The sequence below is a fragment of the Mesitornis unicolor genome, unplaced genomic scaffold (genome assembly GCF_000695765.1).
Source record: "Mesitornis unicolor isolate BGI_N332 unplaced genomic scaffold, ASM69576v1 scaffold7772, whole genome shotgun sequence".
Classification (NCBI taxonomy): domain Eukaryota; kingdom Metazoa; phylum Chordata; class Aves; order Mesitornithiformes; family Mesitornithidae; genus Mesitornis; species Mesitornis unicolor.
In genome coordinates, this window is record NW_010169788.1 from 12744 (window position 1) to 31314 (window position 18571).

Genomic DNA, 18571 nt, shown 5'->3' on the forward strand with positions numbered 1-18571 from the left:
AAAACAGGAGTGTAGGACAGCATGGGACAATTCTGCACTGTCACTGTCCCCATGGTGCAACTCCTGTCCCTGCAGTGAGGGTTTCCCCTTTCCTCCACTGTCAATTCAGGACCTTCCCTGAACCCTAAATCCATTTGAAAACAGACAAGGACATCTGCCAGATGATTCCCTGGCCATCCTTGTGATAGATGTATCTGCAGTCTGTCCTTGTCTTTTGGAGAGCCGTTTCAAAGGTTTTGTTCCTAAGCGTGGTGTGGATCGAGCCTTCAGCTGCATGCTCCCTTCCTGAAGGAGGTTCCTTTTGGGTAGTGCATGTCTGCAGCACAACCCAGTTCATTTTGCCTCATCTTCTCAAAGAGAGGATGCAATTCTGGTACAAATGTAAGTTGCTGGGTCCCCAGCACTCATTCTAGGTAGTAGCCATGTCTCAGTAGTAAAGCACCCGCTGCTGGAGTACACTGTTGTGATTGGAGCTCCTAGGCAGCCCTTTTGTCCCACCAGACACAGTTGGTGGGCTTTGGTTCATGGCATTCTGTACCTTTCTTGGCCAGGTACATTTGTTGCAGACTGACGCACAGATTGCGACAGTGATGTGCTTGGAAAAATGGTGGTGTTTGGCAGGGGTGCTTTCCATCAAATGCACGGTCCTTCTGCACATTCATTTGTCTCGATGTGGTTTTTTTTCAGGCTACATCACCTTCCTGCTTCACAGGAACATTTTGAGCATAGAGCTTTCTTTCAGCGTTATCACGCCCAAGCTTAGTATAACTGATGAAAGTTCAATTATATGCAAAGTGACTATTAAAGCATGAGGGCTCATCTGGGGGTCTGGGCCTCCCCTCCCCTTTTCACTTACAATTGTGCTAAATCCCTTAATGTTGCGAAGAAATCGTGCATTCATCAGGTGGAGCGTTGGAGGCCAGGGTGCAGATAACCGCTTTTACTGCATATGAGACATTGCAGTCCTGTTCTTAAGAACTGCCAGGCAGATTGGGAATCACGGTCACGGTTAATAGCAGCGAATTGCCAGCTCTTGATGGGTGGGTAGTCACTCCTTTCAGTGGTTGCCCCCTGGGGGAGAAGGTAGAAAAACAGAGGGAGGGAATTAGAGTGACTTTGCACAGTTGAGCAGGTTCATGCCGCTGGATCAGTGGCAAGCATTGGCAGGGCTCCACTCTGGGGAGGCTCACAACAACATCACAGTCTCATTTTTACCAATTGGTGTTGCTATAGCCAGTGGTGCACAGGGGGAGAGCAAAGAGAAGCAGGGGGAGCCAGGGGGGAGAGTGAAAGCAAGAGTCTGGACTAAATTAAACAAACAAAAGTGCTTGTAAGTAGCATTTAACCCATAACCATTAGCCCAGTGCTGCTAATTGTACTAAACTATACATCTGAAGTTCAGTGTGTGATTAAAGAGTTGGCTCACAAACTCTCTGCATAACCTTAATTTTTTCAAGGTTCTTTGAGTGTAGAATGGCTTATAATAATGATTTTGACTAATACGATTTTTGACATGCAACTTTAATGCTTAACCTTAGTACAACTCCAGAGCATTTCATGTGTATTCAGCTGTAAAGAGTGATGATTTAAAGGGATAATATAAGAAAAAGGTCGTTCTAGAATGAACCTCTAACAAATTGCATAAAGGAAGCTTATTATTCCATGAGTAGAGAGATATGCAGCTTTTCTGATCATTTTTCTGCTTGGTTCAAAAAATGGTTGAGACATGATTGGGGAAAGAAACACAAAAAGTGAAATAGAAAACTGCAAGCAGTGAACATTCTTTTGATGGTTATGATTTTGTTGCCACTAAAAATACTCCTCAGTAATGTGGTTGTTCATCTTTCCTCTTGTTTTGGGTGAAGAATTCGTTCCAATAAGAAAATGCTGTTATTAGTTGGAGGATTGCCTCCCGGACCTGACCGGCTACCCAGCAATTTGGTTCAGTATTATGATGATGAAAAGAAGACGTGGAAAATACTGACAAGTAAGTGGTTTATTTTTGTACAGTTGTCTTGATGAATTTAAAAACATGGTTAATCAAATTAGACACTTTATTGATTTGTTTCTCTTCAGAGATTTGTTTATGTATCACAAGGGGCTTCACAATGGAGCAATAAATTGAGATTGCAGAAGATGCTAATTTTATAATAGGATAGGCCTAAATTAACATTGGCTTAAAATCATTCCAGTAAGTTTTTAAAGTAAACTTGTAAGTCTTTCATGCTGCAACAAGAATACACGCATATTTATGTACCTATGAATAAAATCCAGTTTAGAAAAAAAAATATAAGGCAATGTTCAAGACAGTTTTTTGAGTCAAAGCCCTGGTAAGCCACAGTACTCGAGCACACCTTTGATTCTCTTTTGCATTTTCATTTCCTTCTTCCAGCTTTATCTGTTGTCCGCAATCATTAAAGAAAGGTTTCCTCTGTACTGCTCTGTGTCCATTGCTGACAGAAGCATTGCTGGAATATATCAGCTACAACAAACAGTGCATGGAGGGTTCTATCACAAAATTTTTTCCCACCTTCTTTAAAAGGTTGATTGTGTTTTAGAGTAAGTATTTTGCCTCGAGCATCAAGATTTGGAGCTTATTGTTATGTTGGTTGCGATTCCCAGTCTGACTTGGTCATGGAATCAAATCATAGCTTCTTGAGTGCAGCAGGCTGTATGTGCATTAGTCCCCTTGTGGCTAAACTGGCTGCATTGGTCAATAAAACTAAATTTTAACTGTCAAAATTGCCCAAAGCAGTATAGATAAAATAATAAATGAGCAATTTTGATCCATAAATCAAAGCCATACTTCTAAAACTGGACAACTGGTAAAACCTGGATTTCCTTATAGACCTGCTTGTTTTTTTACACTTTACAGAATTCTGTTCTTCATCCCTTATCCAAAGCCCTTTAATGGGATACACTCACATTAAAATTATATGCACAGGTTAGGATGAAAAATACTTAAAAAGACTGCTATGATACAGGACTTGAAATGATGCCTTTGCAAATTGCTTTCTTCCATGGAAAATTTAGGAGCCTTTCTCAAAGTGCTGGAACATAAAGACTGCTTAGGTATAGGAGCCCTGGACCAAAGTTGAGGGTGTTCTTTAAAAGTGCCATCTACAAAAGGTCGTATGAACTGTACGGTGGAGAAGTCTACACCATCTGTACTAGGGAATGTACTATGCTTCACATTTTTCCGAATAATGAGATATGATACTCACCTCTGTGGCTTCTTCTAAGAAAATGTGTAATGAAATTTATTCAGTTTGTGGTTACTTACATTGTGATGCTGTCTCCAAGACTCTGGGAAAGTGGACCCAGAGGGATGATACCTAAATGCTCTGGTTAAAAATCCGTCACTAGTATTTGAATAACACCACCATCTACGGTGGTGTTGAGAGGAGCTTCTGAATAATTGTATGTAATTTTAGCAAAGGAATGTAGTCTTTTCTGTGTTACCTCTAACAAATAGTAACAAATTGTAAACAAAAATTCTCTTTCCATTCTGGTTAATGCACATAACTTTCTGTGCTGAGATTAAAAGATAATGCAACTGTTGCAGTCCTAGCTAGCTCACGTTCAATTACTTGGTGCTCAACACTGGAAGTCCTGAAGGTCCCAGGATCTGTCTCAGTGTTAGCTGGGACAGTGGCTGTCAAATACATAGCACTCTCACAACATGAGTAATCCTGTTCTTACACAAACTGCTAGAAAAGGATGCTTTCTTGGCCTAGACTGCTGTTTGAGGATGCCTTTTCACACTGAAAAAGACTAAATGTTAACAAGCATGAATGTCTTAGAAAATATGATTACCACTCACCAAATGGTAACAATAATTTATTTTTTTTTAAAGTTGAAATAAGAGTTTCAAGTATCCCCTGCTTTAATTTCTAACTTAATATAAGAGAGGATGGGAAGTGGAGACAAGTTGGAGTAGAACTTTTGTGCTGTCCTTTCCATAGAACATTGAAGGACTATACAGCATAAGAACGCAGGGATCTGAAGAACTGTGACAGAGCAGTTTTAGGGAAGACCACTGCTGTTCGGTGCAGTCATGGTGTTGTATCAACATACTATGACATTTGTGGTGTGTGGGAATTTAAGGATATTGTTCTATCTTTATTTTTCATGTACTTTTTACAATTCAGGAAGAAGTTCATTTATTTTCTTCCTTTACCTTTTTACCTCTCTCCTAATCCACAGTTTTGGAAAAAATAATTTGTCTGTTTATTTTCATCAGAGATGTACAATCAGCAGTGAAGGAGGAAGATTTTTTTTTCATGTTTCTTTTTCACTTGTTTAGACAGTGCTGTCTGTCCTGAGCTTGCAGTTCACCCTCAACTCATCAGTGCAAATAAGGAGTTTGCTCCCTAGTAAACAGGGACAGAGCAAAAGCTATGTCCTTCTCATAAGGTTCTGTGATGGGAAGAACCTCAGACCTTGTAGTTTGGTATTTTAGGGTGTTCTCTCTTACTGTTGCCTTAGGTATATTTGATTTCTTCCTATGGTAGCAAACGTTTGCAAAGTTTTTTTTTAACCTTCTGCCCTCCAGTAGACTCCCCCACCCACCAGCAAAAAGCCAGACTTTGCATTTAGATGCTTACTGATACAATATAAATGTGCACAGAAATTCCCCTTTCCCTCCTCCAAACCCATCTACATTGCTTATTTTGTGCTGTCTGTGCCAGTGCCATTTGGAGGCAGGGAAGGTGGGAAAGAAGCTTGCAAACACTTGCAGTGGCAGGACCATTGAGGAGGAGGTGGATGGTCCTCTCTTGTCACCCTCCACTGAGAGGAGCCCCAGAAGTTACTCAGCAGGGCCTGCAAACCCATTTGATGGGAAGCTGTTTGCCTGTTGCCTTTTTATTTCTCAGTTGCTTAAGGCTCTGTGTCCTGCCTTGGGTGATGCATAGGGAAGAGGAGAAGCTCAACCATCAGAAACTACTGACTCCACGTGAGCTGTGGCGCTGCAGTTGGAGCTATGAAGACAGCTGCAGGTGGAACGGCACGAGCTATGGAGTATGACAGCTCAGCAGAGTAGCAATCTCATTTTGTTTCCACGACAAGACTAGATCTATTGGCAGGGAATACTGCCCACCTCTCTCTGCCTGGCTAGCCAAAGCACCAAATGCATCAGTACTAATGGGAGTGATTCTAAAGGTATCAGGAAAACAACTTGCCTTGTTCATAGATCCAGAAGAGGAGGGGAAGCATGCACCCATTTCCAATTTTTTAATGTCATCATCTATAGGCAAGAATGCTATGGCTCAAAGGATTGGTAGATTTTTCACAGTCTAGTATTACTGTGTATTTTTCCTGTCTGGTATTTCTCAGAGAGTTATTTTTTTCTATGTTGGCAACAAAGAATAGAAACAGAATAAAGAAAAAAAAATGGAGAAAGTAAGTGGCCTTCTGCAAACATTTTCTGCCACCTAATTTTACTTGATTTGGGCACAGTCTTAATCTGAGATTCGTAAAGTGCGGATTGCTGCTTAATTTGAAACACTATTCATGGCACAGTCATGCCTGAGCAAAGAAGAGGCTCTCGTGGACTGTATGGCAATGTACAGTGAACAGATCTTGACTGCACGGTTTCTTTTCAGGCTTGCTTATGCATGCAGAAACCCCAGTTCATTTTTTAACTGGGTACTACCTATGTCTCGTGGGAGCAATAGGCTCCCACTGCCAGTGGCACAAACTGAACGGCTGATGAGTGTTTGACAGTCCTGAGTAACAGCAAAAATTCTGCTCTTATTAATGGGGTTTCATTGTGCCATGATATTTCTCAGTCCTCATAACTGCTTACTGGATGTGGGGAAGTGGGGGGGTCTCAGTGTCACCACCTCCTGCCTCCCTGCTCAGAACCAGCCACTGCTGCTTCAGTTTTAATTACCAGCTACGGTCCTGCCAGGAGTCCTTGTTTAATCCTAGAACTCCTTTGATTGTTTGTTTTAACTGCAACATTTAAGATTAATCAAACTTTAAGGAAGTGAAACAATGTTTTGTTTGTTAGAATTGTTCTATAATAATTGCAAGTTTCAAAATTCAGAGCCTATAAAGATTTTTTGTGTTCAGAACTGCATAGCTCTCCCAAAAACCCTACTGCTAAGGCAATGATGTATTACTTTCACTTTCATTATATGTTTTTAATCAGAGCATGACTTCACACTAGACAAAGCGATGCTTTATGCATGGTCTCTCTTGTTTTTTGCTAAAATCTTTTGACATGATTAATTTTACTTTAATGCTTTTGTCTTGTTGTAATGGTAAGGATGATGGGTATAAACCAGAGCAAAAAATACATGCTTTTCTGTCATAATGCCTCTAAGCATTTAAAAAATATATTAAATGAAAGAAAAAAATATCACAAGAGACTGATCCAACTGGAATTAAATTTCTTGCTACGTGAACAGAGAATGCAAGAAATAAATAAAAATGATGCAGTCATTGTTTTAGTTTTTTTTTTTATTTTTCCATAGCAATGTATCCATCTGTCTGATTAGAAGCAGTGAGTAGGAGAGAAATTGTGTCTTACAGATTTCTAGGTATACAATGAATCCTCCTTTCAATGCAAAATTCCTTTTTCTCTAAAGCACAAAACGGTAAAATATTGGAATCGTTACTGAGCTCTTACATGGCATGTTCCACCCATGTGAAGCTGCAGCTGCAGCAGATCTTTCCTTCATATCAATACTTTGCTTTTCAGTAAGATGCTAATTGTAACATTCCTTAACCTCCCTAGTTAACCACATCATCTGGGTAAACCACAGAGAGGATTCAAAGAGCATCAAAGCAGTGGCAAATAGGTGTGTGGGCAATAATGCAGTTATGCTTGGATTGCACTAGGTTTGGATTTTAATCCAATGCAAAAGCACCGTTTTTGTCCAACGAGAAGTACGACGCAGGTGATATATTTGGATAGAAAAGAGAGGAAAATGTCCAGAAGGTTGCCAGAATGGAGAGTTTAGTCAGGATGACCAGCACCTCATTGCTGGTTACCTGTTTTCCTAGTCTTATTTTAGTCATCTTGACCCTCCTGCTCTTTGCTAGGTATATTTAAGTCTGCTGTGTTGGGCCGATGTGTAAGGACAACCAATGAATCAGGCACTTCGGTTTTCTTCCCCATCCCTCTCCTTGATGCCAGCAGCAATCACACAGTATCAAGGAGCTGTCATTTATTTGTCTTCCTCTGACTCACTGATCATAGCAAGCAGCTGGTAACCTTTTATCCTCGATGCTCAGATAAAGTGATCCGCCTTCTCCTTCCTTCCACAGGTGGCCTGTGCTTTCATTTATACATGAAGCAGTCTCCACTGCAGGTAGTCACGTCTGAATACATGAAAAAACATTTTTTTATTTCTTTCATTTTGACTTTTTACATTTCCCTTGACTATGTTCTGTGACAGTACAGCCTCCTGTACAGCAGTCCTCCACCTTTAGTAACAACATTTTGAATGTCAGCCAGCACTCAGGGCATACTGGTGGTTCTAGAAACCCTTTCAGCATCATTATTTATGTATTTAATCCACAGGCAAGTCAAGTAAAAGGAAGGTGGAATGGTTTGCTTCAAGTCATAGTCAGCATCGGAGAACCTGGGTCACTCCACTCCCCAGCCTGCATTGTTTCTGCTGGAATAGGTTATATTTCCTTCTCTGTTTTCTTTGGCAGTTCTGTGGTGCTCAGCTGTATCAGCCTTTCCTATACAGAATGATACTTGCTTCTTCCTGAGCAAATTAATAACAAAACTCTGCTCCTCTTTTCAGAAATGGCTTTGGAGTCACTAAGAGCTTCTTGGTCCCTCATGTGTTGGAGTGATCAGTTTTCTCTTTTCCAAGCTGGTTACTTACCAAACAGTCTGATTTATATGTTCACGTCAGAGGTTCTTGGGAGAAATTTTCAAAGGCTTAAGCATCAGCTTAAGTGCCACTAAATGCCTAGCACATACTGTGTCTTTGGAAATGTTACATCTTTTAATCAAATACATTCATCCACTTTTACTTTTTAGAAGAATGATAGCGTGTTAGAGGCAAAGGTTTCCTCCTTCAATTTACCCCAATCAACTGATAACTGAATAAAAGAAGTGTTGTTTGCAAAACTTGCATTGAGTCAGATGGACAGGTTCTCTTGACATATGCCAGTTATAATTTCTTCCTCCTTTTTTTTGTCACTTGTGAGAATAGTGCACACTTACGTTGATCAAAAATGTGTCTTGATGAACACTTCTTGGCAGCCCTGATAAATTTAATCTCTCTTACTCCATTTATCCAGCAGTCGAGGATGCTGCAGCTTCTGCTTCAGTGCTGTGTCGAGGATGGTTTCAGCACGGCATTGAAAAGCTTGAGAAAACATTAACATATTGCTAAGGCAGAAGTCTTTATATTACCCACTAGACAGATTTAATAAATGTGGTAGGTTCATGCAGAAGATGTACAAGTGCATGTACACATATGCACATGCTTATATGTATCCTCCTTAAATAAACAAACTGATTGCACTAAAAGTTAATTTCAAACATAAATACCATCTATATTTTCTATATGTATATTTAGACCCTTTTAAAAATTTCAAAACCAGGAAAATATGGTCACAAAAAAAGAGAAATTCATACACAGAAAAGCTGACTGATTGGTATCACTGCCCAACTTTAAGCCTGAGTTTAGGAGATTAATTCAAGGTGGACAATCACACTGATGATAAGCCACATGTTTTAGACATACAAAGAAGTGAGAATATAGAAGCGAGAAGCAGAAATGTAGTGAAGACATTTTTTTATGTATGACATACCAGAGGTTAGCGAAAACTCCCATTCTGAGGACAACACATGGGAACTCAACCATGCAGGTGCTGTTAATGGTGCACGCCTGCATATCTAAGAGAAGACAGAGCTCTAAGAATGAGTGAACATGTAGCATGTTCTCACAATGTATGCTGTATTTGTGCATTAAGTATTATTTTCTTTTGCACTACCATTTGAGCTAACTTTCAAGAAATGTCAGGCCTCTATCTGTGCATTTTTCTTTTCTGTTACAATGTTGTTAGCTTCTGCTTTTACACAGGTGTTACTTGACTGTGTGTGTCTTTTGTGAGAACTTCTGTACCTTCTGCCTTATTTGTTATGTGTGGTGTCTTAGATTCTGGATAGCTTTCTCTTACCATATTCCCAGTCCCTTTATACCTTGCTATGCTGTGTCTTTGAAGTGGCCAGTCTTACCACTGCATTCAGTCTGTTTGTGCTGAAGCCCTCAACAGTCTTTCAGCTTCCTTTGGCTACTTTCTGTCCTTTGTTACGGACTTCTGAACGCCCACCTCTCTGGAAACCAGGCTGTCCATATTTTCTTCTGCATATACAAAGATGCCTGAGTCTACTCATCTTCATCCTCAGTTACTTTCAGGTAGAGTCCAGAAGTGTTACCCCAATGTCCTGTTCCCTGTCTGTGCTCAGCCAGGACCCTTTATGGTTGAAAACCTGAGTGGGACGAGAGCACAGGTCACAACCCCATTCCAAGACATCCTTAGGCAGAGCACCAAGACAGTGCAAAGCTGAGCCATGGGTGACTCCAAGAAAGAAAGTAGCAGGTATAAGACAGCTGAGGTATCAGATGATCTGTGCCACTTCCATAGCAGATACCAATGTCAGCCTTCTGCGGAGATGTCTTACAAAGAAAGCTGCTGGTTCCTGGCGATGGCACTCCCTGCTTTGACTCAAAATCTTGAATCACAGAACTTTTTTCGACCTCATCTTTCAACTTGAGTTGCTTATCTTTACAAATGGCTTGAGGAGCACAGTTCCATTTTGCAGTAACATCTATGGCTTTGTTCCAAAGGAAAATGAAATCAAATTCGTTCAGATGTTTTTGCAAAACCAGAATTGTATCAGAGCATACCTTTTCATCTCCGCATCTCTTGTGGGGTTGAGATTGTTGAGGCTCGTGTCCCTGCTTTGTTTAAGCCAGTTTTTTAACTTATGAATCCCTCATATATGTCCCAATGGGTATGTCACAGCCACACCAGAGAAAGCTCTGTCCAGCTTTACAAGGATAACTGCAAACCAGAAACTGCATAGCTACAAATAACAAATTGCAGTGACTTTACTGGTAAACCCATGTGAGCAATAGCACAGATACTTGGGCTTAATGCAGTCCTAAAGGATCTGCAACGTTTCCAGTCATGTGAGCCTATGGACATCATGTGTCTGCTGTGAACACACATATCCTGGTCCAGTATGAACTGGGAGTTGCGTTGTCTTCTGTCTAAAGCAAACATCCCACCTGTCTAGATACAGATCACATGTCTGGTGAAAGGAAATCCTGCCAAAAATGTTCTCACCAGATCTGTTTGTGTAGGTCCCTTAATACTATTTGGTCACTATCTCTAAAAAATCAGCCATCTGGAATAATTTCCATTCAAAATTTTGTGGCATTGTGTGAATTTAGTGCTCACTGCAAACATGGCTTTCTGTTTCTTAGATGATTTCAGGTAAAATTTATGTGTTTATTCTTATCTAGTTGCTCTGGGATTTATGTAGCATTAATGGGAGCTAGGCATGTATGGAGATGCAACTGAACTCTGTTGTGTTTCTAGTTGCTTACTTTAGAAAGCATTCCCTTTTTTCAGTATCTAATGTGACATTTTATTTATGTACAGATGGGTTGCAAACAGGTTGGTAAAGCAGCACTTTCTGGGAAAAATGTAATTATAAAAAATTCTCATAAAATTCTCAGACATTTTTGAGAAATTGATACATGGTTTATAAATTTTCTCCTCTCAAATGTTCCCAAAACAAAAAACAGTTTCCTTCCAAGAAGTGTTTTGCACAGAATTATTTGCAATACAGATTTCAGAAGCCTGCCTTAGCTTTCTCAGTTTTGTAGGTGCTATTAATGGTGAGAGGTGCACATTTTGCATCCTCAACTTTCTTTGCTGTTGTATGTCCTTATTGCATTGTGGTGGCTCATTGTTTGCAAGAAGCTGTTCTCTTTTAAAATTTCCTCTATTTTCTCAGAGGTTGAATAGGTTACTTTCTCCCTTTCCTTCCCTGTTCCTTCCCCCTTCCCTATCTCTACTCCTGTACTTTTCCTCTGTTTAAGACACAAATAAAATTTATTATGGACTTGAGAGGGTTTTTTCTAAGTTTTCTGTCTCATACCAGGTGTTGTATGAACTACTGCTTTCATTTAACTGAATGCTGGAGTAAGTATCTGCAGGAACAGACTAATACGTCTTTATGGGAATGGTTTTTGGTATGTTGTTTTGTCATATTTATATATTGTGATTCTACTCCCAAATGGGGATTGTGCTACTATAGGGTATGCAACTGCAGAATGACTGTTCATACTGAGGAAAGAAGAGTTAACAAATTGAATAGTAATGAATTAACCTGCAGAAAAAGCATTTTGCCCTAGTACACAGAAAGCCTGCATAACTAGAGCATATAATTTTAAATGAAGCAGGCTCTAGGAATGCCTCAATGGGTGTGATGTCGACAGTAGCTCATAATTCATGGATATGAATTATGGCTGAATATCAGGAAAAAACTTCCTGACATTGAGATCTATTAGGTTATGGAATAATCTTCCATGGGAAATAGTGGAAATCCCATTGCTTAAGATCAGACTGAGCACTAAGAAAGGGACAAATCCTGGTCTGGCCTCAATCTTTTGGGGCAAATGAATTAATTGCTTTAACATATGCCTTCCTGTCAATCAAGACAAGTGATGGCTTCTGGTATTCGCCAGGCCGGAGCAACAAAGGCAGCTGTAGTACGAGCTACCCTACCTTGCCCCATGGCAGTGCCCGCTCTGCTTGTGAATAGAGCATCCCCAGGGGTAAAAAGAAAGGGGTGACTTTGAGCCCCTCCAGAGCTGTCCTGGAGAATCCCTGTGCTGTCTGGAGAAGCTGTGCTGGCTTTTTGGGAGCCATGGCTTGGGACCTGTGGTTCCCTGCTGAGCTTGCAGCTCTGCTGCCAAGAGTGCAGGATGCCTCCGGTCCTTCACTTCAGTCTCCTCCAGTGCTTTTTTACTGCTCTTGTGAGCAACTTTAAATTAATGTGCATGAAGAAGTGGGAGGTGCCGTCACAGTCTCCCAGAGTGGTGTTTTTACAACAGGACACCAAGGCAGGGTGTCGAATGCAGTAAGTCATGTCACAAGAGTGTTTGAGGGTGTACAGCCTAATCAGGACTGAGGCTAGTGGCAAAAGCCCAACATGGGGTGGTCTTGTCCATAGTACCTACAGGGAGCAGTGTGTGAAGTAAGCCAGGCTATATTTTTGTCATGGAGCGGGAGGCTGGTTTCCAGCTGCAGTGCCCCAACCTCACCTGCATCCATGTGGACTGCACATGAGGGCTGAGGCGTGGGAGCGAGCCTGGCACCCCGGCCTTGTGGCATGAGAGACCCCACTCAGGATCCTTGGGAAGGAGAAGGGAATGGGGATCTTTTCCGCAGTGGGAACATCTATGGTCTATGAACTGGGTAAGCCTACACAGACACTCACTCAGCTCAGCAAACACCCAGAGCTTCCAGTGGCTGATGCAAGGCTCTCGTTTTTAGTAACAAATTATCTGAGACTGAAACTTTTAAAAATTTCCCCTTTTTTACAAGTAGATAATTTATTTAATGCACCAAATTTAGCTTTAATTTAGGGGAGAAAAAAGTCTTCAACTCTCAGATGGCTACAGCTAAAATTATTAAATCAAGTTTGTTTCCTTGTGAGTAAAAAATAGATAAATGACAGTGAAGTGACAGTTTTGCAGTGATGACAGTAACCAGCACCTTAATGTATACAGGTAAGCCAATGCTTTGAGTTCTGATTTATTTTTTTCAAGATAATAAAAAAGGTTTGACTACAAAACTTGAAACAAGGAGATGGTAAACACTCTTCCCTAGGTTAAGCAGGAAAGGGAAAACTGAAGAAGAGATGTGCTTGCATCACTTTCAGGTGGCAAGGCTTGGCAAATTATGTTATTAGAAAGCATTAAAATAGATTTAAATAGAATTGCCATGATAAGTGATGTAGGAGCCATGATTCTTCTTTTTTCCTCCCTCCTTCCCAAGTTTCACATGCAGAAAGACAGTGTATGGCTCCGATCTGTACTCTCCAGCAGCTGCTTGCTTGCTGGTCAAGAATTGCAACTGCTGTATGTGCACAGCCTTAACGAAGGTAGATACCGTATGTAAAAGATACTTTTCTGATTGAAATGACATGAAAGGAATGTCAAATAGCTGCCAGATCAGAAAGAAAGAACCAGACCTTTTTTTATTTCCTAGACAAATCATTAAAGACTGACAAAAAAAAAAGAAGTCCAATTAAAGGTCATGGAGCAGTCTTCTGCCCTCATGCATGTGAAAGGCATTGTGCAGGCATAAATAAGGCAGAATTTGACTCCCAAATTAACTCATTTGCTGGATGCAAAACTGAAAGAAAATCCTTATGACCAGCTTATAAGTGTATATACTGAAAAATTACAACAGCAGAAAAATGTATTTGTATCATATCTCTAATTCAGCGAAGTATTAATCACACTCATGTTCAGTGGCGTGTTTAAATACATGCTTAAGTAATCTACTAAGTACTGCCTGTAAACAACTCTATATGATGGTGCATTAACATAGGACAGAGTTTATCTATAGACTCTCTCCGGAGAACTACAATTACTTTAAGCGCTGTGCCAGCCAGTAGCACAGAGCTGGATGTTATGTGGTGTCCAAATTCCAGCCTTCTGACTAGTCTCTGTGCAGTCCTTGTCTCCCAGCTGCATTACCACTGATGTTTGCACAAGCTCTTTTAAACTTTGTTTTATTCAGCAGAATCACAGCGGCTGGAATCAGCTGGGTGTTTACTGGCTCCCATTAACTTCAGCTCTGGGAAAGAAAGATACAGGCAGGGCAGAGGTGTCCCATGTAAGAGTTTATACAGTGCTCAAGCCTCTAACTTAAGCCTTGTTAACGTGCAGGGTGTTTCAGGGGCTTTCTGCACTGGAACACATTTCACTCAGCAAGGTTGGAGCCACTCTCCTCCCATCAGCTCTCGGGCTGTCTCCAGTGCAGCTCCAAGAAATGATCATTTCAGCGCTCAAAAGTTTGATTTTTCTTAACTGCAAAGATTTACAACAGCAATAAAGCCCTGACATAGCATCCCTTTTCCTGAAGCCATGATTTGGCTTTACTCCAGCTGCTTGATTTTAGCAGTGGAGAGGCAGGGCTGCTGTGGAAAGGGGTTTCCCCCAGGTAAAACCGTGCTGGCATACTCCTGAAGTAGTTGCAGTCACTTGAGGGCTTTCATTTGAAACTTTCAATACTGGAAAATAATTCCTTGTCCTCAGAGAAAATAACTGATTCCTCAGAGAAAAGTCCTCTGGCTTTACATGGCACAAGACAGTAGTGTTCAACAGGAATGAAAATACATCTTTAAATAATAGAAGAATTTGTTTGAGCAATGTTAAACTCGCTGTTTCAGAAGAAAATGTTTTTGTACAGAAAACTTCTATTGATCTATCACCTTTTATTGTTCTTCACCACAAAAACGTTCTAGGGCTGGCCATTTAACATATGGTACCACAGTTATTTGCCTCTGCTTCTGAAGTGACTAATTACCTTTTCTGCAGTGTGCATAGGGTTTTCTTGAGAGCTCTGTGTTTCCCCTGATGCTCAGAGGCTTTGTGGGGCGCTGTAGCAGCGGGGTGCTGGAGCTGCCCATGGGTGCACAGCTGGGGATGAAAAGTCTCTTTTTGAAGCAAGGCTGTAGAGGTAGCGCAGAAGTACTGGAAGACCATTGCACCACCAATTCTGGGTGTAAGAAACCCCATGGAGAGTGCAGGTAGGGTGAAGGAGTGGCTGGGTTAGGTGGTTTGGTGGGGGTTGCACAATTGGACAAGGAGGGCAGATGCCAGAGCTGCCTACTGGGTCTGCAGCTGGAATTCATCCTGGGTGAGCTCCAGAGGCTGGTGCAAAAATACAACGCAAGTGTCGCAGGAAAAAAACACAAGCAAAGAGAGAGTCTGGACTATTAGAGGTAAGAAAAGTGAACTGTGTGGACCAAATTCATACTGCTCCATTAAATCTATGGATCAAATCTATTATGGATTTAATGTCCGTTCTACTTAAAAATGATTTGTGGTTGTCCACTGGAGCAACTCACAGACAGATACTAAAAATCTGGAAAGGAGTATTTGATTTATCCATTTGTTGATCGTTTCTATATGCCTTTTTTTAACGTGTTGTTTCCTGCCACCAGTGGATACAGCACCTGCTAAAAAAACCAACTGGGACCTTTAAAACAAGAGAATTTGAGAGTACACCAGCTGGGGCTAAGTCGGTAGCGTGAAGTTAGTTCAGGTATCACTATACCAGACTGTAACATTTTCGGTACTGACAGTTCTACCCTGGGACTGTCCCCTCAGAGCACAAGAATAATACTGCCCTTTGTCATGTGCCTGAATAAAGCATAACTGAGTACCTAATCCTGATTTTTTTCAGGGAAGTTGCTGCAGTTACATTAGCAGCATTGCCAACAATTTTATCTCTGATCTTGCACATTTAGTATATTAAGACAAAGCTTTGTGATTCAACTGATTATTTTTTAAATGGGAGGTTTTGATCTTATGGTTGAAAATTAAAAGTAAATTGAAGAAAGTAAATTGAAGGGGCATCAAGCATATGTAGTCTCTTGGATTTAGTGGTCTAGATTGTAATTTCTGAAAATGTTTGGGTTATCAGCACTTGTACTGTAGAGTAGGGAGCAAATAGCTAAGCCCATAAGATTTGTAATGTGATTTGAAGACATAATTTTTGCAAAAATGCTTAGTATTCATGTTTATTAAAACTGTGTTTATGCACCCTGATACTGCAATTGGAACAAATGTATTTGTGAGCCTCCAGTGACACTGATCTCCGCAAGTGTCCCAAACAGGTTTTGTTATCACTCAGTGGTTCTACATATTGCAGAATGCCAAAAAGTACTTTTTTTAGTCAGAAAACAAAATAAATCAGAGGACTTATAATTTGAAAGTAAACATATAGCTGCTCATATGGAGCTGTCTTTGCAGACTCAATGTCTGAGGTTTGGCTTTAAGGACTCTACAGAATTTTAACGAGGGTATTTCTCTAATATTGAAAACACCACAGTGCTTCTTGGTATATGTATAGTCAGTGCAAAATTTCAGTGTTTTTTCTATTGTGTAAATAGGGTACACTGGCATAAGAAGCAGGATTATTTCACCAGCTCATTTAGCAGGTTGCTATTATTATTTGTTTATCATCTGGATTTTTTTTGAGTCTAAATCTTTTGCAGTTTTGTTATGGTCAAAGCATTGCAAGAGATCCAGCTCATCTACTTTTCTCAAAGGCAGCACCCACTGGTTGAGCCACAATGCCTGCTAAGTGCTCATGTTCCTGGTGGTTACATATGTAAGGTAAAATGTGCTCTTTTAAACAATCTAATCAGTGCTTTGAGGTAGTTTAAGCTAGTACCTTGTTCTAATTGTAAGAGACTACAAACAATTACTGTAGCCCAGCTGATAAGTGATGACTTTCACAAGCACAGTGCTAAACCAGAGCAATTGCATTGATCATCTGTTTGTGCTCTGTTGTATGAATGAAAACTATTTGTATCAGTGGTAACCTAATTTGTGTGAAAACACATTTATTTTAGCCAGATGTGGATCAGCAGTGTCCATATGAATACGTATGAGTAAATGCACTGCATTTGGGATTGCATTCTGTCTTTATTAGTTTATAGCAAGACTGCAAGCCCTTCAGACAGGATTGGTCTTAATATATTAATGTCCAGTAATGATGCACTGCACATTTTGTCAGTGTTTTTGCAATGAATTGAAGAGAAGAACTCCTAAAGTGCACTTTTTAATTTTATTTCCTTTATATGTATTTTTCTGCCACATTTTTTTCATCCTTTTCTCTTTGTGAAAATCCAAACTCATTAGGAATGAAGGTTGAGTTGAGTTTTCACTTGCAGGGTTGTGTGGAAGGACATACCATTGGGCAGCAAAATCTGTCTGCCCACACTCATCTCCCAGTTCGCAGATGAACTGTAACTCCACCAAATCAAGTGCTGCATTGCTACTTGAGTGTACTCCAGTGCATGGCTCTTTCACAACTTCTTTTGAGACACTAGCAGGGATGCAGGCCTGTGCAGCGCTGGCTGTGACAGGCTGCAAAATGCAAGTTATCCCATTATTGACTTAAAGGGGAGAACTGAGGATATGTTCACTTCTGTCAATACTGCCCTGTGTTAGGAGCTCAGGTAGTTTTCCTCTGCTGAGCTGGGAGGAGGACTTTGTCTACCCATGCCAGACAAGCAAAAGAAAATAATTACTTCAAAATGATCCTGGCTTTTTGCTCTTCTTCTCTTGGCCATGGAGAAGAAGAGGAGTCTGTAGGAGCTTACAAGGCTGGGCCAGGTCGTGAGAAGACACTGTGTAGGTCATCTAGGATGTCTGTGTTTTTTGTGGGAGGCTGGAAGAAGCTGGATGTTGGGAAGGAGTGCATGGTTGTATTTTATATACAGGTTTAATAATAAGTAGTGTTACTGGGACAGATGATGCCTTGAGAAGGACAGTTCTTGTAAGCAGTTGAGAAAGAGTGAGAGAAGTTGTAATTCAGTAGCAGTGCATATGCAGGTAAAATACCTGTCCCTATGCACATTCCTTCAGCTTCTGCATGCCATTCCCAAAAAATCGTTCATTAGGAGGAGAGAGTTGTAATCTGGCGAGCTTTATGCAGTTCAGTTTGGGATTAACCTTGAGTAAAGCTCTGTGTTGCCATTGGAAAGGAGCAACTATTTTAGAAAGGATTCTTTTTTTCCCACTGTAATTCTCTAGGTTATGCTTTTTTTTTGTATCATAGTTTCCTCACGTCCTCTTTCCCCTTCCTTACCCCTGTAATGAGGAAGTGCACTCTTTGTCAAAAGCGAACATCTTGTTTTACCCAGGTTCCAGACAATTATTAAGAGCGAGATTTGGCGGTGTATTGGTGGCGAAGGGAACTGTGCCTGCTATATTTCACTGGGACTGCCGCGTGGAGTAGAAAAGCAGATGTGTGCGGACTGCCAGCGAAATCGCTGACTGATCCTCACTCAGTCTGGGTTCGGGGAGCTGAAACAAGATGAGGCAAAGCAGGTATGACTGATAACCCTGCCAGAGCCTGAGCACCCGCCATGCCCATTGCAGGCAGCGGAGCTCTGCATCTGCCAGGATTGATGCACCAAGCATTCGCTGGGGTTTGCCTACTCCATTTGATTTCTTCCCTTTCACACCGAACAGGAGGAACAAGCAGAAGTTAACTGCTTGGGAGGAAGCTGGCCATGTCTTTTTTTTGTGCTATGTTTCACCTCTTTTGTTTTTTTGGTTGGCTGCAAAACCTGAAGCCAAAAGATGATTGAAATGCCTCTCCCGGGGGAGGGGGAAGCCGAGCACACCGCACCCCATCTAGTGGCTTTGCCTCAAACTGCCGGTGAGAAGGAAATGCGGCAACAGGAGGAAGAGGAGGAGGAGGAGGAGGAGGAAGGCTCCTGCAACTCCTGCCGTGAACTTGGTGGGTTTTGGTCTCCACAGCAGCC

General features: G+C 41.0%; 1 protein-coding gene across 1 annotated transcript in view; it reads left to right on the forward strand.

The window, feature by feature from the left end:
- The first annotated feature begins 1867 nt into the window (after positions 1-1867).
- KLHL14 (kelch-like family member 14) overlaps positions 1868-18571 on the forward strand; it is a 42631-nt gene continuing 25927 nt past the window's right edge. Inside the window, exon 1 of the mRNA XM_010179469.1 lies at positions 1868-1987. Coding sequence (XP_010177771.1) covers positions 1885-1987 — 103 coding nt within the window. The 5' untranslated portion in view covers positions 1868-1884. The remainder of the gene's footprint in view (positions 1988-18571) is intronic.